At 38.5% G+C, this 25,603-nt stretch overlaps 2 protein-coding genes across 4 annotated transcripts in view; one reads left to right on the plus strand and one right to left on the minus strand.

The window, feature by feature from the left end:
• The window catches only part of LOC139475842 (cAMP and cAMP-inhibited cGMP 3',5'-cyclic phosphodiesterase 10A-like), a 32,088-nt gene extending 21,701 nt beyond the window's left edge, over positions 1-10,387 (minus strand). Inside the window, exons 1-10 of the mRNA XM_071259045.1 lie at positions 10,252-10,387; positions 9,844-9,987; positions 9,121-9,161; positions 8,185-8,290; positions 5,913-5,962; positions 5,091-5,119; positions 4,261-4,351; positions 3,208-3,301; positions 1,876-1,934; positions 246-296 (exon numbers count right to left, since the gene is read on the minus strand). Coding sequence (XP_071115146.1) covers positions 246-296; positions 1,876-1,934; positions 3,208-3,301; positions 4,261-4,351; positions 5,091-5,119; positions 5,913-5,962; positions 8,185-8,290; positions 9,121-9,161; positions 9,844-9,987; positions 10,252-10,387 — 801 coding nt within the window. The remainder of the gene's footprint in view (positions 1-245; positions 297-1,875; positions 1,935-3,207; positions 3,302-4,260; positions 4,352-5,090; positions 5,120-5,912; positions 5,963-8,184; positions 8,291-9,120; positions 9,162-9,843; positions 9,988-10,251) is intronic.
• Positions 10,388-10,494: 107 nt separating this feature from the next.
• LOC139474440 (recQ-mediated genome instability protein 1-like) lies at positions 10,495-24,827 on the plus strand. 3 transcript variants are annotated; one of them, XM_071257461.1, is made up of 13 exons: positions 10,495-10,579; positions 12,470-12,610; positions 13,793-13,939; positions 15,414-15,524; positions 16,611-16,730; positions 17,311-17,444; positions 17,876-18,096; positions 19,043-19,098; positions 19,562-20,539; positions 21,095-21,208; positions 22,268-22,309; positions 23,833-23,886; positions 24,660-24,827. In XM_071257461.1, exons 1-13 carry the CDS (start codon positions 10,577-10,579, stop codon positions 24,825-24,827), a joined length of 2,289 nt encoding a protein of 762 aa, XP_071113562.1. In that variant the 5' UTR covers positions 10,495-10,576. The 3 variants fall into 3 exon arrangements, with proteins under 3 accessions (XP_071113562.1, XP_071113563.1, XP_071113564.1); XM_071257462.1 differs by lacking the exon at positions 10,495-10,579 and adding an exon at positions 10,682-10,755; XM_071257463.1 differs by lacking the exon at positions 10,495-10,579 and adding an exon at positions 10,690-10,755 and having other exon boundaries at positions 12,475-12,610.
• The last annotated feature ends 776 nt before the right edge of the window (positions 24,828-25,603 follow it).

Below are 25,603 nucleotides of genomic sequence, written 5' to 3' on the forward strand. Positions count from 1 at the left end.
TTCATGTGAACATTGCTTATTTCATAATGCAATGCAATTCCCTAGAATCATCTTTTCAAACATACTTTCTGCAAGCAATGTATGAAGTATATGTGTAATTCCTTGGAATAATGTTCTAGACTATTTAAACAAGCAATGTATGCAGCATGAGCCTAAATATTCACCATTCCTGATACATTGTATTCTGATATATCCTATCCACTGAGGCTATACAATGGTTCCCCCGAGAGGCACCCTGTACTTACCCTGCACTGGTGTAGAGAGGCCACCAACCAGCTCAACATGGCATTAGCCAGCTGCAACACATAGATCACCACAGGATATGTGACAGATACTGTATGTTGTTTAACGCCGCACTATTAGTTATGGTGTCTTTAGCTGCGGTATACAGTGTCATATTAGATTAGCAGAAAAATATTGGGCGAGGTGTGAGCCGAGCCCAATATTTTTCTCCTAACCTAATATAAAGACACATAACGTAAAGACACATAACAAATTTATTATGTCAAAAAGTTTACACTATGTGGTATCATTGTCGCACATGTCATGTCAAAATGAAAACTTGACACTTACAATGGCGTAAATGACAGGACCAGTACATATGTTTCCGATATACAACGCTTTAACGCAAAAACATAAACATTATCAATCGAATATATCATGCACTAAATAAGAACGTTAAAAGCATTATAGTTAAAATGGATGGAATTTTCATCAAAATGCCCATATGGTAATATGCGGGCCAAAGTAACTTGATAGCAGGCCGCTTTCCCCTTACGACGGGCTGCTGTCTATTCTATTGCTATGTGACGTCATTAGCGTCACATTTCTTGTTTGTGACGTCATCCTATACTATGTTCTTTGACGTTGCCATTTGTAACTCATCACAATTAATGATATTTAAACACAAAACAGTGTCAAATAAAAAAATTTTGTACCAGAATTTAAATGTGAAATATGTGAGGTGAGTGTTGAAAAATCTGAGATGGCTGTTACTGACGGTATACGGTCTCATATCTGGGCCCACTTGCACAAAGCGCTTTGTGCAAGTGGCCCAGGTCAGTAACAACCATCTTGGATTTTTACTGACTGTATACGGGCTCATGTGGGGTCAGTAGTTCTGCTCTCGGATTGGTCAATCTCACTTTGAGGCATAATAATCAGCAATATTACAGCTAGCATAGTTGCTTTTTAAAGCAAGCTTAGATGTTGAAAACCTATTCTACCATTGTCTGAAGTACATTTGACTCCAAAGGCTTAGTTACCCTGTAGCCATGACATGTATATGCCTCCATAACTTAATTGTCATTATTTATAAGACACTAATCCCCGTTGTTAATCCTCACCAACATTTCATTGTATTTTGACTGTCAGTCAGCCTGGACTACCATATCACTTCCCTTTAACTACTGCTTTTTATAGTATGGCATTTATTGCCCTAATTGGTCATCCCCTGAACTGTGTCAGTTCATCACGCCCATATGTCCAATGTCCAAAGCAACGTCATTGTCTCTTTGCATGTCCATTGTTGTTCATTACTATATATGGGTTACCATTACATGGTGTTAGTCAAGCTTGGTATTCCGAGTGCTGGTGTAGGGATGACCTCGAGCAGGATGTGCCGCTCGTAGGAAACGTCCTGAGGTGAGCTGGAGCTCCACTCACCTCATGTATGCCTGAGCTGGAAGGTCCACTCATCGCTGTCTTTGTGTTGTCAGAGCAGGTATTCCGCTCGTTGTGCAATTGTTGTTTATTGTTTACATGTTGTGCATAAAGCGTTCCGGGACAGTGATGTCAATTTTGTCCTTTATTCACCCAAGAGCTAATTCCCCGTCAACATGCTCGTTGACACTAAACTGAACACCATCCACCAACCTGATGATCTTCATCAGTAAATGAATCCTTTAAGCCTTCTTTGGTCAGTTCGATGACACCTGCACAGGAAAGAAACTAAACTGAACAAAGTGAATGTTTTTTTACACCACTGTGCTACAGGTGACAGTCGAAAATGATCATTTGTTGTTCTCATAGGGGCGGTACGGCAGCCTGTGGTTAGAGCACTGGTGTCAGCTATATCAGTGTCAGACTTGAAAATAACCATATCTGGGTGACACAAACCAGAGGTCGACAGCATGAGCAATGATTGACAGCATCACATTGTGACCATCACTCATAAGTTAGCTCCTAGTAACAAGCATGAGGTAATTGGAGATTTATTCGACTCCCCAGACTACAGTGCTATCTTTGAAATTCATTTGTCAAATATACCACATTGTGCACAAAAGTAGCATACTCTGTGTATTGCCTGATATGCCTCAGTCCTTTTAACTGACTAGTTTTGAGTGAACTGAATGATGCAAAATATATGCATCTGGGAACCCTTGCGTCAATATAATTAAATGCTTTTGAGTGTAACTGTGCATATTTACACAACCATCAAAATACACGCTGGTCTGAGACTACTAAATTGTGCTGAGGACAAGCAAACATCCAACAATGGAAGTCCCCACTGACATAGCTTTCCAGGGCTACATAAGTATAATTCTAAACAAGTTCTCGATGCTTCAATTTTGATACAAATTGGAACCGAATAAAACTGGCAGAAAATGTAAATATAGTGAACAGTCTTGTTCAAGCAGGACTAGCTATAAATTCTGAGGACTGGAGGAAATAAGGTGAAATAGGACTAGTCTTAAGAAAATCTAATTTCTAAGGCTGCCTTCTTCATCATACAGCCTGGTTTTCTTACTTTGATTGATACACCACATCTGGACATGCTGTATCAAACATTTTTGTCACTGACTGATATGGAGCTGACAAACGAGAATTCAGAAACCAGGGCAAATCTGGTATTTGAACCAACAGTAATAGGAATGCTGCCGCACACAAGGACACAACTCTGTGTCTTCTGCACGCCTTCAATATATAAATGGCAGCTCTTCAGTAAAATTTAAGCTAAAACAATCCTCCCTTTACAAACCAGAGCCCACTTGCACAAAGCGATCTTAGCGCTACCACTATTGTAAGCCTATGTTAAAGTATGGGAGTTATGATCATCTTAGCACTAAGATCGTTTTGAGCATGTAGGCCCTGGTTCATAGAAATCTTGTGCAATGCAGTTGTCAAATTCCATGCCACATTTCTATGTGAATATAATCATAATTCTTGCCATGTATATATGTGTGGACAACAAACAGCACATCTCACCTAGGAGATCGTTTGAAGGCAGGACGAGGGGCACACACAGGGCACTGTGTACACTTGTCGCTCCACGACCAACGCCTTTAGGGAACCTTGTGTCCTGCAGTACAAAACATGCAAATAGGACAGTGTTCATCCGATACATTCAAGACGACTGCGAGAGACATAAGTTGGTATGTTTATATGAAACTCCCACATCCTCCACATGGCTTTAAGAGTTGTATGCAGTATTCTATCTTTATTTTAGTGGACTCTTACAAGCACAGGGCACACAGAACCTAAATTACCCATGAATCGTAGAACCCATTTTACCCATGAATCATACAACCTACTTTACCCGTGAATCATAGAACCTATATTGCCTATTAATCATAGAACCTATATTGCCAATGAATCATAGAACCTATATTGCCCATGAATCATAGAACCTATATTGCCCATGAATCATAGAACCGATATTACCCATGAATCATAGAAACTATATTACCCATGAATCATAGAACCTATATTGCCTATTAATCATAGAATCTATATTGCCCATGAATCATAGAACCGATATTACCAATGAATCATAGAACCTATATTACCAATGAATAATAGAACTGATATTGCCCATGAATCATAGACCCGATATTACCCATGAATCATTAAACCTATTTTGCCCATGAATCATAGAACAAATATCACCCATGAATCAGCACCGAAATGCTGCATGTACTACTAAGCATCTCAAGGGACTTATCAAGATCTGCTGAAAGGCTGATGAATACTTGGCCCCAGGTCTTCAAAAAATATTGGTAAACATTCATTAATTGGAAATAAATATTTCCCAACTCATAATATTCAACTAATGTTATCGCTTTGTAGATACTAAAAACAAGACCATTAATGGTAAATGCTTTCTTATTTAGTTTAACATCATTGAATGCAATGTTACAACACCCTTGAGTTTCAGAAAATAAGATTTTAAAAAATAACTTTTTCGCCAATTTGTCTGCCAAAGGCACTTGGTTTGAAATCCTAGCTAAATCCCTGATGTCAGTATCAATGATATCCCACCTGAGGTAGGTTTTCAACCAGTTGGATAGTCTTCTCCATTGCAGCAAGAGCTGCAACAGTCATGCCTTTGCCTACTGGCCCATACGGCTTCCTGTAAATAAACATGTCATAAAGGGCTGGGAGGGGTAACTCGGGTATTTGGACTACCCGGACCCGTGGTTAGTCACATATTGTTTAATGACAAAAAATATCTAGAACTCTAAGTGGTAACACTACAAGTCACTAATGTTCGCATTTCTTTCTGACTATGCACCAATTCCTTCTGGCATTTATATGCTTAAATAAAGATGAAACTTAAGTAAACTTCAGTGTATGCATAACCTGATTGTCTTATACACGAATGTAAATAATTTTTGCCAGGGCTACGGTCAAACATTTCCCAATCGGACAGTTGAGACCTACAGCGGGTACGCGGGTAGGGTCGGGTATGGTCAGGCAATAGGGGGATGGGTACCTGGGTAGTAAATTTGGACCTGTCCCAGCCCTTATGTCATACATAAAATATAGAGAGTGTGTGACGGCTGTTTAATGTACAGTCAGCAATATCAGGGTAATGTAACTATATTATGGTGGCCTGTAAATGTTCAAATCTGGACCAGACGAACCAGTGACTGAACGAACCCACTGACCAGAATCTGTCAGTAGTCATTTATAAACAACAAAATTCACAAATATATGCATGTAGAAACACAAACACATATTGTAGACAATCTTGTTTTTAATCACATCTTTTTATTATGTGAAATTAATTTCTATTAAATCCCAATGATGTATAGAGTATATTGTTCAGTGTTGTCAACCTGATGGTAAGTTACCAAGATGTTACTTACTTAGTGCCATTATGGTAGTGCTCAAGCTCCTGCAAAATAGATGTGTGTATATATATGGTTGTCAGTTATCACTTTTTAACCAGAATCATTTTTTATTAACAAACCACACTTACCAGGGATTTATCTGGACTTACTTAGAGGCCAATATTTAAGGCCAAGTAAAGATTTCCAGTTTTTTTCTTTCTTATCAACGGACTGAGCTATATCAGGCTTCATGCACTATTAGCCTGACAAAGTGACAAATGTCTACGACTTTTCCACGGTATTAAGCCAGTTTTCCCCATGATATTACATGAATAAAAATCAAAACAAATAACAAACTTTAGGAGGTGTTAACTGAGAATGCCATGGAAAATGGATGATGACTGAATTTTACTTATTTTTCTGTCACTGATATATCGCCATAAAAAAGTACTGCTTTGAAAATACTGTTTTCCCCATAACTTCATAACTATTTTCTATTTTCCAAAACTATTCCAGGCCTTGGAAAGTCAAACTAATATTCCATGACTTCTAGGATTTCATCACCTGTACAAACCAAGTATATGATGGCATCTTGTAAATAATTGTGTCTGGACCAGACAAACCAATGACTGATATTAGAGCAATGTCCACACCATCAACTAAGTAACTGAATTTGACCACCCAATCCAAAGAGTCCCATCACACAACAAGCATAGTTTTTTTAGGACCAATTCAGGAATCGCAATTTGACACTCTTGAGTTTGTTTTTCAAGTATGTGATAATGTAGAAGCATTACTGGGATGATGAAGATAAAGATGATTTGGCGATATATTGTTTCATTAGAGTAAATAACCTACCGTTTCATTATGCTTGGGGAGATACAAGGCAAAGTCATCTGAATCAGTAGCTGCAAATAAGATAAAATTGATTATCATAATATTTGTTATCCTGTCTCTACAATATCATAGTTCGTTGTAGCAACATTCTGCAAATGGTTTTCAGTATTATATCTTGATCCTGAAATTCACATCAATCAAGTACTTGAGAAATACTAAACCTTTCAAGTTGGTAACTTTGCAACAAATTTTATTGCTGTTGAGTAGAAATACAGCTCCTCTCAAAAAAACTAAAAATACAAATAAATACGATGTAGAGGGGTGGCTAAAAAGTTCTGAGCCTAACTATGATGAAATGTGTTGATAGAGTTGGTTTTCAATTGTTATTCAACATAATCCCCTCCAATGTCCACGCACATCTACCAACAATGCTGGAATGCCTGGATCCCACTGGTGTTAAAGGCTTCCTCATAGTGATGTAACAAGTCCTCCACAACAGAAATGACTTCATCATCATTTGCATTATGCTTGTGACACAATTCTCTCTTCAAGTTTGGGAGGAGGCAGAAACCTGACAGTGCCACAGCTGGTAAATATGCAGATGTTCAAGGAGTACAAGTCAAATGCCAACAACAGACCTGTGCACAGATGCATTGTCCTGGTGGAACATCACACCTTTAGTGACTTGTCCTCGTTTAGCATTGATATTTTCACGTTGTTGCCTAAGCAGTTTAGCTGCCTCAAAGTCTGTCTTTACACTCATAGGATCAGCCATTGCAAATGAATGTGGTGATACACAAAATTTAACTCTAATATACCTTAAAAGTAGTTAAAATCACATCTCCAGAAAATAATTGACTTGACACTTTTTCCTTTAAAGTTATCTTGAATAAAAGAAGGTCAGTTACTCCTTGTGTGCAAAATAATTATTCTGTGTGTTGATATTTCTATCAGTGACCTTTTGTGCTACTACAACAACCATGGTAGTCTTCTTTGAAGACACTGTAGTTTCTCTTATAATCCTCATATTCCTATAATTTGTATATTTTATACTACTTAATGACACAAAGTAAGTCAAGATATTCAGTGTTCGCTTTATGACCCAAGCAGCAAATGGGAAGTCGAATTAGGTTTACCTGTATCACATGAATATTAAACAAAGTGTTTCAGATTCGATCAATTTTATACAACAGACAGTAAGTTGAGGAATTTCCAATTCAAAATTTCACATGGAATTTTAGCAACTTTTTATTTAAAGCTGGAATAAACGATGATCATTTTTGCACATTTTGCAAAATTGAAATGCTTGAACATTTATTCTTTTCTTGTGACAAGCTGAATGTGTTGTTTTGGTTTTTTAAAATATTGGTTTGATTCCACTGCAAAGACCAGTATCAAGTTAACTTACATCCCGCTTTTTATATATATATCTGTATAAATGTACAGACACTCGTTTAAATGTATGTGCTATGACTGGCAAAATAGAATACTATTGTAGAATTGAAAAATCATTTTCAGAGGAAGCGAAAACGTCTGACCCAAAAATGGTCTGTTGTGAGATCAAATGTATCAAATGAAATCACTGTCAATTTGTATACTATTATCAAGGAAATGCCAGCCTACCTTATTTTCCTTTTCTATCAACTCTTTATGCCATGACTTGCTGAAATACCTAGTGTGATATAAAACCCTGAAATCCCTAGCCATGTGGATATGTAGGGGAATTGTAAAATCATGGCTAAATTCTTTAAAATAAAAGTCTTTTTGACAAACTACAAAAATAAACAATTTCTTTTTGATCAACTGCATTCATTAATATCTTAATATTAGCTGTGTCCTACTTAACATTACTAGCACTGTATACACAGGGCCAGGCTTTGGTTGGGCTTATCCATTTACCAACAAAGTGATGTATTTATATAATGGTATGCAAAATATCACACATCACCATTTCTGTAGGCAAAGGGACTAACTGCACTGTAGGTGAAAGTAGACCTAACCATTGATGACGGCATGGGAGCATTCTGTCCATTTTGATCAACAGAGAATACCAAGCCACTTTGGTGCCTGCAGAAATATGCTGCCTGGTTGTCCATTTGGTTCAAATGCAGCCTGTAAGCATGGGAATATTGTAGTTAACAAATGCAAACTGTTGTGTTTACTACCCATTCTTCATAGTTAGGCTCAGAATGTTTCAGCCACCCTTACTGTCTAAGTTTGGTCATTGTAACCTTGCATAGTGCTGGCTGCTGTGCACCACACAAACGTCATGACAAAAAACATGTATTGTCACCTTTAGCTAGGATACAGGCAGCTTCATCCAGAATCTCGCTCACATCCTTCTTCCTCCCTTCCGACAGACACAGCTGTGTCTGTGACTTCAGGCACAGCCCAGTGTACTGCCATGTTCAACAAAATATTACTTTGTGCATTCAAGGTAAACATACATTACAGTCCAATCACTACCATAAACAAGAGTAATCAGAAAGATGACATATCCCCCCAGCAGCTGTCTGTAAAGTAACCACTAGTAAATGTGCAATTCTGTATATAATGAGTCAACAGTTGAATGTTCTTTAAGAAGCATACATTGTTTACCCACTGAATGGTTTTTCGAATTCTGGCTCGGAAATGAACCTGTTCCCCAATGGAGTCTAGGTCCAACTTCTTTCCATAAAAATTGTAAAAAATAAAAATTCGTTAAAAAAGAAATATCAAAAGGCACCACTTCAGTATGTGCCTGATAGATTTGCCAAGTTTCAGTCAAATACACTGAATGGTTTTCGAATTCTGCCCCGTAAAAGGAAATGATTACAGACGGACGGACAGACAGACTGGCTGATCGCTATATCCCTCCGCATCATATGCCAGGGGGATAAAAAGACTTGAACTTTAGACATTATTAAAAAAACAATATATGTTTTTTAACAAAAGATGTATATTCAGCGATAGAAACTAACGTGTTTAGTCGCCTTGTCCTTATAATGATAACATATAGCAAGACCCTTAAAATGGCAGATTCGTACCAGTAATTGCATACAACAAGTTGTACTTACTAGTTGTACTGTGTGAATGCCCCTTTATGCAAGTTCATTACTAAATTATTTCTTTGACCACTGAGAGGTCAATCTGATGACCAAGGGTTTGTGTGTGATTAAGAAAAGGGAGGCAGTGATTGATGTTCAAATTATCTGTTTGTGATGGCCCAAGCTTATTAAATGAAACATACCTTTGTCTTTAGTGCAAAAAACGTGTGTGAAGCCTCTTGAGCTGAGAAACAAGATTTACAGAGATCAGGAACATTCATGAATACTAACTATATTACATGTCATGACAGACTACTTTTGAACTGAAACAAATTATACTGAAAAACTGAAGACATGTGAAATCTAGAAGCATATGTATTTCTGGCATTTACCATTAATAAAGGCTTTGCACAGCTGCAAGTCTTTTATACAGGTCAATGTAAAATACATGTTGTTTTCTCCATCACACACTCATCTTAGAACTCTTTAGAAGTATTCATGGAAAATAGATAAATTCAGATTTTGATAACAGATATTATTACAGATTTAATATAGATGCAGTTAATTAATGGCTGTAATAAATTGTGCAACTCAAACTGTCATAGTACATAAATATGCTGCAAGAGGGACACATGTGTCATTTTTATTGATTTTATTGATTGTCATCATTCTAAACCCTAAAAGTCATCTATGTGTATAAAAGGTAAATTTGGCTATCTCTAAATCTTGACTGGCACTTGACTCTTATGTTGACTGCTTCAGATACAACAATAAAACACTTTCAATGTGATTTTGAAAGTTATAGGACATGCATGTACATAATTTAGTATATTCAGTTGACATGTTTCTTATAGATAACTGATTCTTCAGATCAAATTAAGTTGTAACTAGCATTATACAATGGATGTAAAGGGGTAAATTTATACCACCCAAGGTCCTGCTTTTCTTCCTCCCAAGACTGTCACCTTGAACACTGAGCAATTTTGTCTTTGGGGTTTGCTCCTTAACAATACTTTCCAGAAATAATGGGTGTTCTGCTAAATACTTCCTGACTAACTCTGGACTTATATCTGGAAAAAAATAAAAAAATATTTTTATGCATCATGTCAATGATTTTTTTCAAGATGCAAAATCATTGGTGTCATAGTTGAACACTGGGCTTTGAAGTAACAATACATAGATTCTGTAAATGTTTATTACATCCTGGTATTGTTATTCTGATGACCCTATCACTTTAAAGTGTATTTTTACAGCACTAGTAATACATTAGGTTTTGTGAAATGACATGACTAAGCAGATTCCAAACATCAGCTGGTTTAGAAGTAGGCCTATACCATCTGTGCTTCCTGAAATCGTATTTCTTCTGTTTGCAAAGGGACCCGATCGAATACGTTCTAACAAATTGCCACCGAATGGCAACTTTCGCCTTCCAGAAACTTGCTTCTCGCCATATGACATAGTCACACCCATGGCATCGCCCTTCTTCAACTGCTTGTAATTAGTTCAAATAAAGCGCCATACAAAGATACCACAAAACGTCATCAGTTTGTGAGTAAACGAGGGAGTAATCATTTGCCCAGATTTATCTAACACGATAGAGTATTCCAAAACTTGTTTTTCTAAAGTATGTGCGTTTCATTGAATGTAAAAATTTAATATATGGTCAGTATATAGTACATTTTAACTATGTATCGATTATTGATAATATGTATTTTGTTGGAAGAAAAAGGGAGTACACACCATCACAAATTCTCTCTTGTGGCGCGAATGCACGGAAGTTGAGATTGTGTTTACATCAACGTCGAAGAAGAGCTCTAAGTTAAAACGCTTTCAGGAGGGTATGACCAGTTTCCTGGCAGTCGTTGTATCTATATGATGTTTTCTGCAATTTGAGTATTACGCAATGAAATTACACTTAAGTATACATTTAGACAGAAACATTGCATGCTATTATACCCATATGCGTCTCGTTCAACGAGTGTGGGTGTAGACTATGTTGTCCTTTGCAAACAATCTTCAGTTAATCATTTGGAAGTTTTATTACCCACCGAGACATGTCCACACTGGCAAATTGTGCCACTGCATTTAACGATTCAGAATAGCTTGTATCTATAATTTTAAACAAGTTGAAATTTACTCAGCGTTTAGAAACACAGTGATCAGGTGCTGGCTAAAACGTCACTTTCCAAAACGGCCGCACCTTGGCGGAAACGGCACAGTGGAAAAAAAACGACTAAAATAATTTAAATTGAAGATTATGTTTAATCTTGACACTCAATATTTCAATCATTGATAAAAGAACATCATATCTAGATCTTATGATCATTATTTTAAATTGTCACTTCACTTATTAAATGAATACATTAACAAATGGGATCATAATTTCTGAAATATTAATAGTCAACAGTAACAGCTTTAGGTTTAATCTTAAACTTAGCAGGGTTTTTTTTAATCTCATAATTTTATCAGCAATTCTATAGATAATGTGACTTGTGAAGATCCGAGTGAGGATTGGTCTTCAGCAACCCATGCTTTTCATGAGGCGACTATGCTTGTTGTTAGAGGCGACTGATGGAAGCGAGTAGTCAGGCTTGCTGACTTGGATGATGCCTGTTATCATATCCCAACTGCGTAGATCAATGCTCATGATGTCAATCACTGGGTTGTCTGGTCCAGACCACTGATTACAAACCATCATCATAAAGCTGGAATATTGCTGAGTGGGGTGTTAAACGACAAAGCAACTGATGATGTTATCTTCGAGTCAGTGTAATGTGTCTGTGTTGGGTTTATGTGTTATATATGAAGCATGATCTCAGTGTACATGCTCAGCATGACATACATTTAAGACAAATATTGAACGTGATGTTAAACCCCATTTCACCTCACTTTACCCAATATTCAAATTCTAAATGACACAAGTGGCACATGTTTTTTTCAGGATATTTGATAATGAAAATATTTAAATAACTCAGAATTTCTCTGACAGGGACTATGGATTTTTTTTAGTATTGATACACTGAACTGCTTTAGTTGAGGAGAAGTCGACACAATGGCTGAATCAGCTGTATTAATCTCAGTGTATTAAGTTACGGAGATATATCTTGGATTTTGTACTTTGTGCCTGTAGTGCAAATTGTGAGGAAACATTGTTTTTATCCAAAATTTGATTTATATTTTTATTTCATTGAAATCAATAATGTCAAACTAAGTCATATTTGCAAAGCTATGACGTGCAGGGACTTATCCTATTTTAATTTGGGAATTTTTACCAATATTTGCTGCAGATTGGGAGCTGAATATTGAGCTCTGGAAAAGCCTAGACGAATCTTTGAGTAAAGGTTATTACCACCCTTTTCTGTTGGTTTGGGGGCGGTGGAGTAGCCAAGTGGTTAAAGCGTTTGCTCATCACGCCAAAGGCCCGGGTTCGATTCCCCACATTGGTACAATGTGTGAAGCCCATTTCTGGTGTCCCAGTCATAATATTGCTGGAATATTGCTTAGAGCGGCATAAAACCATACTCAATCTCAATCAATCCTATTGATTTGAAGAGCAGCAGACCTGCAACAGATCATGTGATGATGATGAACCACGTGGGTGCCCTGAAGACGTGGCTGAAGACTTCCTACTGTGTCACAGTACCGGAGGACTGGCTGGAAGCATGTCTGGAATGGATTCAAGAAGAAAATCCTGTAAGCAATGGCCATCAAATAGGTCTACTGTCCTTTGTTGTGTTTGTACATGTATAGGTTAAGATGTGGCAGTGGGGCTCATCTTTTGGTATGTATTATGCATAGGTGTAGACAAGATTTAGCTCCTGATGTATATGAATTTCAGTGAAACTTCTATTACCAACATTTGTTCCTTTGCAGGTACATACCATGTTTTGTGTGCAGGTTTCTGTTCCTATCACACTGAAACCTGTAACCATTGGTAACTGTCCTATAGGAATATTCACACATATATGTTCTATCGCGTAAAACTATCACCTGCCTAAACCAAGTGATCTTGCTCAAGACAAATGTCATTAGACACTTGATATTTTGTCAACTTTTTACATGTTTGATGGCACAAAAGTATTTTGTGTTACATTGTGGATGACAAGCATTCAGGCTTCCAGAACAACTGTCTGAAATGCGGGACACCCTTGCATCGCATATATTTGGATACATATGTTATGTCAGCAAAGGGGTGTGGAAAATCAATGCCTGGCCTACCCGACTTTTTTTTGTGAAATTAGCAGACAAACCAAGATATCAGCTTCAGTTGTCCACAAACAACCTTAATATACAGCAGACATTGGTCAGCTTTGATAAATTATGGGAGCAAAGTTGCACATGCTTGATTGTTTTCAGGAAACTATATGACATTCATCACATGAAAGAATTTTGTGAACATAAACATGATAAACATTCTCCATCACCTCATTATTATGGTAAGGAGCCTTCCATGTACATGTATTTCCTTTTTGGAAAGTATAATTCCCTTGATATGTTGGAGAATGATATGTTAGAATTGAAATATGAATTTAAATTTAACCTTTCATTTTCAGGTATACTCCCAAAATGACCATGTTGTTTTGCTGACTGCTGTTTAATATGTCCAAAATAATATTTCAATCAAACATTTTCAAATGTAAACCAAAATACCATATGAAAACAAATAAACCTACTTGTAAATAGGCCATAAAACCCACATTACAAAAGTAAACTTGTTCTGATCTGGAGTCTTCAATATTATGTATTATATTAATTAGAAATTAACATGTACCATGTTTGCTTACAATTCAATAACAACTCATTAGATTGCAGAGACAATGTAATGTACACCATCCTTTGTTCAAGAATACTAACTAGTACATATATATCTGACAGGGATCGGATGTAAGTCTACAGTCTCTGAAGAACCAGGTGTACGAACAGTGGCTCATGTCGGACTTACGTGAGTTGAAGATGGGTTGTCTCCCTTTGGAGCTGCTGGAGGCACGGAAGATCGAGATCAGCGGCATATTTGCATTACAAGTACGTAACACTAGGAGATGATGGATTAATGGTAATTTTGGCTGCCCAAAGAGCATGAAAACAGATGGTAGTACCTTAAATGGGGGACATCCATCAAAGATTTGGTGAGGAAGATAATGCATATCAATGGATCGTTTTTGTTTTTATGGTGTGTTTCTTGTCTTCCACTTCTATAGAGTAAGCATCACCTCTTTAATATTTGGTTTAGAAAAATACTGTCAGAACTTTGTAAAACTTTAGCCAAATGCTCTTTTAAATCCGTACAGATTGTAGTGACTACTTACTTCAGTAGACACCAGTGTTGCCATTATCAACCTCAGTCCCTGGGAGCCTTTTGGCTCCTGAGTTAAAAACCTTTGGAGCCAACTGGTTTTATAAGTAGTGAGATTTATCTGTACATTAATGATGTTTTTCAGATAAAAACCTGTAAAATAATAACCAATAAGTTAAGAATATGAATGCTAATCAGAAGTTGATTGAGTGACAGTTTGAACTTTGTGAAAGGCAACTCCTCTTTGGCAATTCTTACATGGTGCATGCAGTGTTTGTTTTTTGTTTTGTTTTTTTATCAGATTTTGTCATCTGAGTGCCAAAAGCACTATGCAGAGATATTTTAGGTGCATCTTTTAATAAAGTTACATCACTACAATGTCTATGCCTGGCTCTTTGTGACTCTGTGACATTAGTTGCCCGAATTACAGCTGCCCTTCACCAACTCTGTTGTTCCAGCCAATTCTGGACTTGCAGTACATGACGTGAATGCTTTTGTTAAGTTCAAGCCAACTGAAATCTTTCAGACAACCTTCACGAAATAACACGCACTGGCCTCGTCAACAGTTTTGCTGACCTTCATTATACCCACAACCTTGAACTGAAAGCCTGTTTGCCTCTATATTGCACTGACTCAATGTGAATTATCCCAGAATCAAACAAATGTTGATGAATATTTTTATGACTTTCTTCCTGTGGCGGAATGTGCCCAGTAAACCATGCCTGGGTTAGGGGCCAACCAAATTGAGGATCCAGTGGCTTACAATGTTACAGCTGGCAAAATTCCCTAAGGTTTTGTAAATACTAAGAAGAAAAAGGATTTCTTTCTTAATCCATGCAAATAATATGGCAATCTTTGAAAATGATACACAAGGACCAACTTCCTACAGACACCGGTAAAGAGGTAATTGAGTTTGCTGTAGTTGAAATAGAAACTGGGCACTGAAATTGTCATCTGAGTTTTTGTACTGTAGATGATTCCTGTGGTTAGGCTTTTGTGTCCGAAACAAAGTACTCTTTGAATTTTGGAAAGGTCGAAGCTATGCAATATATTCCCTGACTGATTGTGATGGTCGTTGCTCATGCAATCAACCACTGGTTCTCTTGACCCAAATTTGATTATTCATGTTTTGAGCAAGTGCAATATTGCTGAGTACAGCTAGTTACAGCATGTAATTACTGTCTCGTTTTGTTTTGTTTGTAGATTGATTCAGCAGTGAATGTAGGGAGTTCCTTCTACTCCCAGGGCCAGAAGATAAAGGGTACAGAAAACCCTAATGCACAAGTATCGGGGGAGGACACCAGACAGCCAGCAGTGAGTCTCATGCTTCTGATCACATAGACAAGTATATGCTTCATGCTACTGGCTTAAACAGACAAATTGAGACAGTGAAAATCAAGTTTTAAACTTTTGGGCTTTTAGCTAGGATTTCAAATTAAGTGCCTATGGCTAGAAAATGCCTATGGCTAGGCAAAAAGTCATTACTTTGTAGAACTGAGACACATGGAATAAATGAGACAATTTTGGTACATGTATAACTGAAATATTTATGTTCCCCGCCGCGCGAAAGCACGAAGCGGGGGATATAGTATTCACGACCATCCGTACGTACGTCTGTACGTCCGAACGTACGTACATACGTCCATACGTCCCACCTGTTTGTTGCCGCGATATCTCAAGAACTAAACACTGGATTGTCTTCATATTTGGAACTATGGTGTATATACAGACTCCGCATACACCAGTCTCCGTGGACTAAGGTACGGTTGAAGGGATAGTGCTGTTATATCTCATTATCATGGCAAATGCCCTTCACAATACAAGAGCTGACTAAAATAGAGATGGGTGGTCAGGCTTTGTGCGTTTGGGTGAGCTGTTTTCTCTATTCTTTGGGAACAGCACAGGACGTTTCCACTACCTATTCGGAAGAGAGAGAGATAAGCAATAAGTATGCGTCAGGATAAGTATAAATGATATTTTTACTCTAAAAAATACATACTTTGTAGAACTGAGACACATGGAATAAATGAGACAATTTTGGTACATGTATAACTGAAATATTTTTCAACTCATTATTATTATTATTGTTGTTATTATTGTAATTGTTATTATTTCTAGTGCCTATTTTCATCAATTCAGAGGTTCTTTGACTTAAAATTCAGTGCAAAAATGTGAAAGTAACCATTCTTCCTCTGTTGGTCAAATTATTAATGAGATACAAGTCCCCTCCACAATACAATAACATTAGTTTTAACTGGGACATTTTTCTTTCCACTTGGGAATTTGTACTGACATTTGCTGCAGACTTGGGTGCAAACATATCCGTCTCTGAGCAAGCTCAGATAAATCTCAGTTGATAATGTCATTACATCTCTGACCTGGTGATGATCTGTGTTTCAGTGGGAGCCCAAGCCAACGCGCATGATAGTTCTCAAACTGACCGATGGAGTGTCCGATGTCAAGGGGATGGAGTACAAGCCTGTTGCAGCACTCACACCCTTCATCACTCCGGGGACTAAGGTACGGTTGAAGGGATAGTTCTGGTATGTCTCATTATCATGGCAATGCCCTTCACAATACAAGAGCTGACTAAAATAGAGATGGGTGGTCAGGCTTTGTGATGTGGCTGCTTGTGTGTCATTGTACCCTGATGGCATTTATTGTCGCTAATGCTTTCATTCCCATGTTTGCCTGGTCCAGACTCAGTTATATAAAGCCTGCAATGATATTGCTGGAATGTTGCTGACTACATGATTCACTCTCTCGATCCAGGTCTTCAGCAACCCATGCTTGCCGTGAGAGGCGACTAATCGGATCAGGTAGTCAGGCTTGCCGACTTGGTTGATGCATGTCATGATATCCCAATTGCATGGATCGATGCTCATGATGTCGATCACTGGATTGTCTAGTCCAGACTCGATTTACAGACCGTGGTCATATATGGTATCTCGATGGGCTAGCGCTATGAAATCGGAATTAGTCCTGACTAGTACAAACAGCCACACACACACAAAAAAATGTGCGTGCACGTTGCTCTATAAGTGCTGTAATCTTGTACGTGACGTTAATCCCCATTTTACCTGACCTCACCTGTTTCCAGATGCTGGTCAAGGGCCAAGTGTTGTGTCGCCACGGGATGCTGATGCTGGGGCCGGAGAATGTCCAGATCCTGGGGGGAGAGGTAGACAGTCTGGTGGAGACCCACACCCCTGAGGCAGTGCTGGCTGCAGCGATGTACGTAGCCTTTGTGTTGGATGTGAGTTGCTGTGAGGGCAAAGTCTTGAAGTTTCTCAAGAAAATTGCATTGCATACTAAAGAATAAAAATGTCTTTTCATAGTTTGTTAAAATTTTGTAGAAAGCAGAGTTGGAGCCAGACTTCAACTTCTGTTTTTTTGGTGTTTAATGTTGCATTCAGCAATATTCCAGCTATATGACAGCGGTACGAAATAATCAAGTCTGGACCAGATAATCCAGTGATTGACATCATGAGCATTGATCCACTCAAGTGGGATAAATGACATGTATCAACCAAGTCACCGAGCCTGACCACCCGATCCCGTTAGTTAGACCTATTCTAACCCGGATCTTCACAGTTCCTTAGACTTCGGAGCAAGCCAAGATGTATCTCTCTGTGCTGTCTGTCATAGCTGGCTTTGCTTCACAGGCAGGCTGGGCAGACCAGTGAGGGGAAAAGCGAGAAACAAGAGTTTTCTGGACGTATGCTAAGTAAAGGGGAGGACAAGAAAGGCGTGGCACACATGCATCACCCTGGGACAACATCTCGATCAGCTCCAGGGTTTAAGCAAGAGACTATCAAGAGAGAGGCAGCACAGCAGAGTACACAGCAGTACAATCCAACCAGAAATATGTCAGTGGGCAGACAGGGTAAGACTGTATTATAGTATAAGTTTTAAAAAATACATTTATGAGTAGTGTTTGTCGAAATTGATTCCTTTAACCTTACCTAGAATTGGTCTTCTGCAACCCATGCTTGTCGTAAGTGGCGACTAACAGGATCAGGTAGTCAGACTCAGGCTCATTGTGTCCCAATTGTGTCCCAATTGTGTAGATTGATACTCATGTCAATCACTGGGGTGTCTGGTCCAGACTCGATTATTTACAGACCGCCTCCATAAAACTTCAATATTGCTGAGTGTGGCCTTAGTCATTCAATCAATCAAGGAATCAATACCTTATTCACATTTTGCGTTTAGATAGTCTACTTATGTATATCGTATATTTAAACTTGCCTGTCGTCTTTGTTATGTGGCACACTCAGAAGGTAGAAACTAGAATTAGATAAATATCTGCAAATGTTGAAAATTTATTTTGAAATGTCTTCTTAGTAATTTATCATTCTTAAAACTGTTAAACTTTAGTTCCATTATGACTTGGGATAGCTTTGTATCATCTTCTATTCTAAACTAAGGTCTGTTGTGGCTGAAAATGTGCATCAAAACTAGGTTCAATCATGTATTCTGTGGGAGGCAGAATTGTGTCTCTTTGCAGGATCATCTGATCATTGGACAAATTCCATATCCCTGAATCCTTGTGATGTCAGCAACATATCCATATTTATTTATATATTAGCAAAGTTATTTACGGTTTGTTTTTTTCCAAACATTTTGCTGACATAGCATTTAATGAGTGAGTGACATTAAACCCGTAGTTGCTGATCCACCCATTTATTGTTGTGATGTGTGATGTCATTTGTATTTGCAGAGCACATTTCAATGGTAGTGTCTTGATCTTTGGCATTTGTGGTTTCGAAAGTCTCTTGTTATTTGTTGTTTCGAAAGTCTCTTGTTATTTGTTGTTGTTTTGAATCCAGGAAACCCCACCGCGCATCAGTCCAGTGTGAAAAGGGAAATGGCTGATCCTGATGATGTAAGTTCTCTGATGTTTGACCAACAGTATAGCTTGAAGTATAGCATCATTAGAGTATCTGCTGCATTTTGAGGATTCCAGGTTAAGTGAGTTTGTAGCCTGTGGTGTTCATTTGCACACACACTTCAAAAAGAAGTTAATGGACCAGTATTTCACATTTTATTAACCTTATGAAAAAAGGTTACGTTTACTTTTCTGTTATTTATGTAAGGGCGCATTCATAATGTTTTGGCTCCTATTTGCTGTCCAAAAACATGTCAGACTTTCTGACACACTCGGAGTGTTTGTCAGAAGGTTTGGAAAGATGTTTTTCGATGGCTTAATTAAAAATTAAAACTTTTATGAATTCCCTATTTTCAACCAAATAATGATTTCTTCCAATTTTCCTGACAAGGACATGTTTTGAATCATACATCTATCCTTAGTAAAACATCATGCATTCACTACCACTGTGATATTTCAGTGGGGGGATGACTTTGACTACGATGCTCTCATGGCTGACATGGAAGACGAGGGAACAGCACAGACGACCACGGGAGGACATCAGCCAGCGCATCATATAAAGACCGAGCCTCCCAGCCAACAGCAGACGTCAGCTGGGAGGCCAACCAATCAGACTGATCACATGGGCATTGGGGAGGATGTGTTTATGGACGACTTTGATGATGACTTTGACATACAGACATCCTTTTCGCGGACAGTTAAGCAAGAGGTTAAACAGGAACCAGTAAGTCAACATTCAAGAACAATGACGACTAGTGGAGTTGACCAAGACAGGAAGATGGATGCAGACAGACCCAATCAGAGCATCTTACAAAACAGAAAGCAAACTGTTTCTAGTTCGACAGGAATAGACCACCAGAGAGGGAAGAATGAGCTTAGAGAGAGACTTGAAGCAGGACAGGTTGGGTTAGGAATCATTACTGCACAAAACAGACCTACAAGACCCAATAATGATAGAAAATCAGGGTCGGCATATGTTGCTGATGAGGACTTCGAGGAAGATTTTGATTTTGATGTTTGTGATGTTGATGCAAGTAAGACTTTGAACTCATTCACCGGTGTACAGGCAAAGAGGATGAGATTTGACAGCCCTGCTGAAGACGAACAGAAAAACTCAGAGATCATGTACACTAAGCACAAGGTGAAGCCCTGTCCTGAAGATGGCCAGGTGTGTAATAAGACTGATGTTCCCAAAGCTGTAATCCATCCATTTTCCAATCTGACAAATATGAAAACGGTTGGTTCGGCCACTCCTGTCCAATCAAATCAGGGAAGTAGAAGTGCCTCAAGGAACCATGGACAGTCTAGGATGGATAGATTCCTCGGAGGGGGATCAAGTCCGAGCCAATCAGCTCCTCCTGTAGAGGGAAACTTCATGTATCTTTCAGAGATCCTCAGTACAATACCAGTCACGGAAACCAAGGAGTTTGTAATCAAGGTACATAATGTAAATATATCAAAGATTTGCAGGTGGAATAGGTTTCCAGCACCCCAAGCTTGTCTCTGGGAGCTACTTGTAAGGGTCGTGTGTCATCCTGCCCCAGCTGAGTGGATCATTGCCAATTCTATCAAAACAGTTTCTCTGGCCATAATTTGATTATTTACAGGCCACTGTAGGGGCGGTCGGGTAGCCTAGTGGTCAAAGCGTTCGCTCGTCACGCCGAAGACCTGGGTTCAATTCCCGACATGGGTACAATGTGTGAAGCCCATTTCTGGTGTTCCCCGCCATGATATTGCTGGAATATTGCTAAAAGCGGCGTAAAACCATACTCACTCACTCGCTACAGGCCACTGTGATGTATCTGGAATGTTGCCGTATATATTGCCATTCTTTCATTCTCTTGTAAGAGTTTACCCAATATTTGTCATGTTTGGGGTGAAGGCTGTGAAAGTAAGACGTGTGGGCGAGTCCTGAAGAATGTAAATGCTTTATAAATGTCAAGTGAAAGTGTGAGAGTAGTTGTGACATGAGGTGTTGGTGTCATGGTTCCAGGGTTATATCTCCACCTTGACAAGCAAGTTGACCAGCTGCCAGGGCAAGACCTGGAGTCTCTCCTGCAAGGTCAACGATGGTACAGCAGCCCTCAATGTTGACCTCGCAAACAGCGTGAGTAAAACCTCAAAATCAACCCTCTATAGCAACCACTTTAACAGAATGAGTTAGCCCACCTATCCTGAATGTTGACCTTTCGTTTAACATAAGTAAATTGCACTCTGTGTTGACCTCTCGAACAGTGATAGTATATACTGCCATCTACATCGACTAATTGAACAAGTAAAACTACCTTCATTATTCAGTGTTCCCGTTTACCGGTAATTAGCATTTTTTTACCGGTAAAATTAGGCTTGGATCGGTAATTCAGGTGACTGCCAGTCCCTTTGTACCGGCAAATAAAGTACCATATAAATCTTTGTTGTTGAACAAAACATTGGCGATATTCATGTAAGTACATTTTTCGAATGAAGTCAGCTTGTCTGTTACTATCAGGGTTTCCCCTTGTCTATTTTTATTGCAAGGAAATAACATTTCGCTTAGCTTCGAGGTTAAATATCCATTTGTACTGACTTCATCTTGAAATATTAAAAAAAAGGAGGAGAAAATTTCGACTGAAGTTAATGTGAATGATGTATAGATCTAATTAAGTTACTTCAGAGATGACATCTTTGCACTGAACATATTGTTGAAAGAATTAAAACCAGGTAATTTTCAAACATTTTTTTATTTGTTGAAATTTTGGACCGGCAAAAATTTGGCGGGGACTGCATGGTAATTATTAGAGCTGCCAGTCCACTAGAACTGTATGTTTCAAAAGCCAGCGGGAACACTGATTATTATGTATATGGACCTGTTGACCTCTGTGTCGATGCAATGAACAGCATACGTAAAACTGTCCTCCATTTTGACCATTTTCATAACTTGAGGAACAGAAGTCAAACTAGCTTTTTACTTTGACACTCACACAGCATAAGCAAAACTGCCTTCTATTATAGACCTTGAACATCATTTGTAACACTGCCCTGTATTTAGAGAACTCGAACAGTATAAGTGGAAAATGTCCTCTGTGTTGACCTCCAAAACAGTGTTTGTAAATCTTGACAACAATATCTGCATGTGCACTTGTTGAAAACTGCATCTGTGTTTGCAAAAGATCACTCTTGATTTCAGGTCCTGACGAAGTTGATAGGATTCTCAGCAGAAGACAGCGTTGTGAGTGTATTTGTGTGTTTGATAGCTTCTCATGTCCTAGTTAAGTCAAAGGTCAAGTTCATCAGCAATTAGGGAGGCTGATTCTGTTTTAGCTTGTTTTCTCAGATGGTGTTTTGTTTTATGAAAGGATTCAAAATGGAAAGTTTATCTTTTATGAAGTAATAGGACAAAAAATTGTGGTAATATGAGGAGGCATTTAAGCCTCAAAGGTGAAATTTGGTGCGAAAAGAAACAAACAATTACATTAATTATTTCAGATTAAGAATACTGCTGAATCAGGGAATCATTTTAGATTTGACAGTTTGCTCCAAATATCTATGTAGAAAATGTTTGAATGGTGACAGAAGCTTTAATATGACATTCTACCATGAATTTGGAAATAACTCGATTGATTGGTCAATCAGAGGCTATTAAATCACAATAAATCCCCTCTGATTGAAACAGCTGGTTTGACGGCCGCATCCCCGTGGAAGCTAATATTCATAAAATAGTACTTTTTTCAGTCATTGTCGGTAGGCATATTAATATAATTATATCTACAATTACAGGTTACAAAATACACACTGGCGGTTACTACAATATTCAAAGGATGTGTGGCGATACAATTAATGCACAAAACATGTTAGAAATCTAGAAAGAATGTATTTACGTTTGGAGACAACAGAGAGCTTGGAATTTGGCGCTTCTCTATATACGACTGTGACGTCATATCTTTTGCGTAACAATGAGCGATATGACGTCATAATCGTTACGCGCAGTGAAGAAAGCTTGCTTTGTTTTCTTTAGGGATGCCTACATCATGTTAGCTCACCAAGTTGGCGTGCTTATATGCTTTCAATGCCTTGTCATATGTTCGAGTGAAGTATTACAGTGTAAACACACTGCTTGAGTATATACAGCGCCATATTATGTTTACGGGTTGTTGTCGGTGATTTCGTTATTCAGATCGACACCCCACTCAAAAGACTGGACTCAACCCATACCGCTTCACTCAATATATTTGCTAACACCAAAGAGTTTGCTTTTTATTTAGTCATGGTTGAATGGAGATAAACATACTGTGTTTTCAATGTAGATCTAGGTTACCTATAGATTTAACCGTGCTAAATTTAACATTTGAAACCTCACAATTTAGCGGGGTAAACATAGCTCTACATTGAAAACACAGTATGTTTATCTCCTGATTATAGGAATTTAAAAAAATGTTGAAAATATAAGTGATTTCTTAAAATAGCGTTTGGTATAACATATGCCGCCGGAGACTATATTTAGTAAACAAACATTCAAAACTCTCAACATCGCTTGGCTTATTCAATGACATTGCATGTAGAGATGATGTATCACTGAGAGGGGCTTATGCACACTCCACTGGCAACAAACTACTACAAATTACTTGATTAGGTATTGTGACATATTTGAAAAGTTTGTGGTACTGTATTTTGAAGGTAGGCCAACATGTGAGCTACAGTGCCATGATGCTATTTGATCCTTTCACCATGGCTACTACTTGTGTCATATTTCAGGTAATGAAACAAAGAGCAAAGAGGGATCCAACAGTCAAAGAAGTGCTAACAGAGGTACAGCGGTATTATCTGTAGATCAATATTAGGTTATTGATTCAGGAATGTTACATCAACGAAATATATGATCATGCTTTAAACACTTATGAAATTTCTATAAAAAAGAAAGACAACTTTTTCCTTGCGAAGTAAAACACATGTTGTGGGATCACAGACACCTAGCTATCTGTAGAATCTTCGATGCTCGGGGGCACAGGTGGTCCAGTCGTTTAAGGTGCCGCGATTCACTGTGCTGAGTTGCGTCCCATGGGCACGCCAGAAACCTATGATTATGGGTTCGAATCCCGGTTCGCCCTGCTTATGTTTCTTGGTTTGTCAGCATCATTCCCGTGCTTGTGGATTTCACTAAAGTGGTAAACTTCTCAGATTTGCATCACTTTGGGCTTTCCTCCCACATTCAGCTGACACGCCGCAGTATAACTGGAATACTGTTAAAAGCGGCGTTAAACCCAAATCACCCACGCTTAGATGTTCACTATCATGTGACCCATGAAGATCCTGGTTTGAATTGATCTTCAGCAACCCATGCATGCCATAAGAGGCTACTACTGGGTTTGGGTAGTCTGGCTCAGTGACTCAGTTGATGCATGTCATCGAATCCAAATTGTGTAGATCGATGCTCATGATGTCAATCACTGGATTGTCTGGTACAGACTTGATTATTTACAGACTGACGTCATATAGCTGGAATATTGCTGAGTGGGGCGTAAAACTACAAACGAACAAAGCTAACTATCACGCTCATCTATGTATTACTGAATGTCTGACAGGGATTGCAGCAGTGTCAGCAGCAACTCACTGATCTTTCCAGTCTGATGAAGATTCAGTTCCAGCCTCACCAGCCCAAACCAGTTCTCTGCCAGATTATTCCAGTTACAACTTCTCATGCCCACTGTCTGTACAATCAAATCATCAACAAAAAATGGATAAAAAGATAATAAAGGTGTTCAAAATGATGTTTCACTGCTGTTTGTACAATTAGAACAGGCCACCTTTGTACATATCCAAATGCACCAATTTACCTCAAGCAATGTCATATGCCACATGGAACACACCTGCATTTCAAGTCTGATGACTGTACCTGAATTTTCATGACAATATGAAAGCAAGAAGGACATCAGATTAGCTATTAAGAACACCACATGTGCATCCAGGACAAAGCACACTGTTTGTTAGTTGTTTAACGCCACACTCTGCAATAGTCCAGCTATATAACGGCAGTCTGTAAATAATCAAGCTGGTCCAGACAATCCAGTGATTGACATCATGAGCATCGATGTACACAATTGGGATATGATGACATGCATCAACCATGTCAGCGAGAATGGTGTAAATGTTTTTTTCCTGCAAGCTTTCATTACAAGATTTATCTGTAAAAACTAGAAGAATATAGCAGATGATATCAGATAAAGCTAAGAAGAAGGAGGAGCGTCTTTGAAGGTAAGTATTCGTCATAGTTTCTGAAATGAGTTGGGACAAGGGGGAACCCACCTGGAAGGGCATGTACATGTATCTGCTTGTCCCCATTCCTTACAGAATTGTTTATGATAAATTTTGAAAAAGCTGCCTTGACAAGTACAGAAAAGTAGCTGATGCGCTCACCATCCTAGACACAGACCAGGACCACGAAGCTCTACTGGAGCCCCTCAACTTTCAACACCAAAAAATCAAGTTTACCTTCGAAACGGAAATCCACCGCTAATTACGCTTCCTC

Source organism: Haliotis cracherodii, unplaced genomic scaffold, assembly GCF_022045235.1.
Source record: "Haliotis cracherodii isolate W230 unplaced genomic scaffold, xgHalCrac1.p SCAF_3, whole genome shotgun sequence".
In the NCBI taxonomy this organism is placed as follows: domain Eukaryota; kingdom Metazoa; phylum Mollusca; class Gastropoda; order Lepetellida; family Haliotidae; genus Haliotis; species Haliotis cracherodii.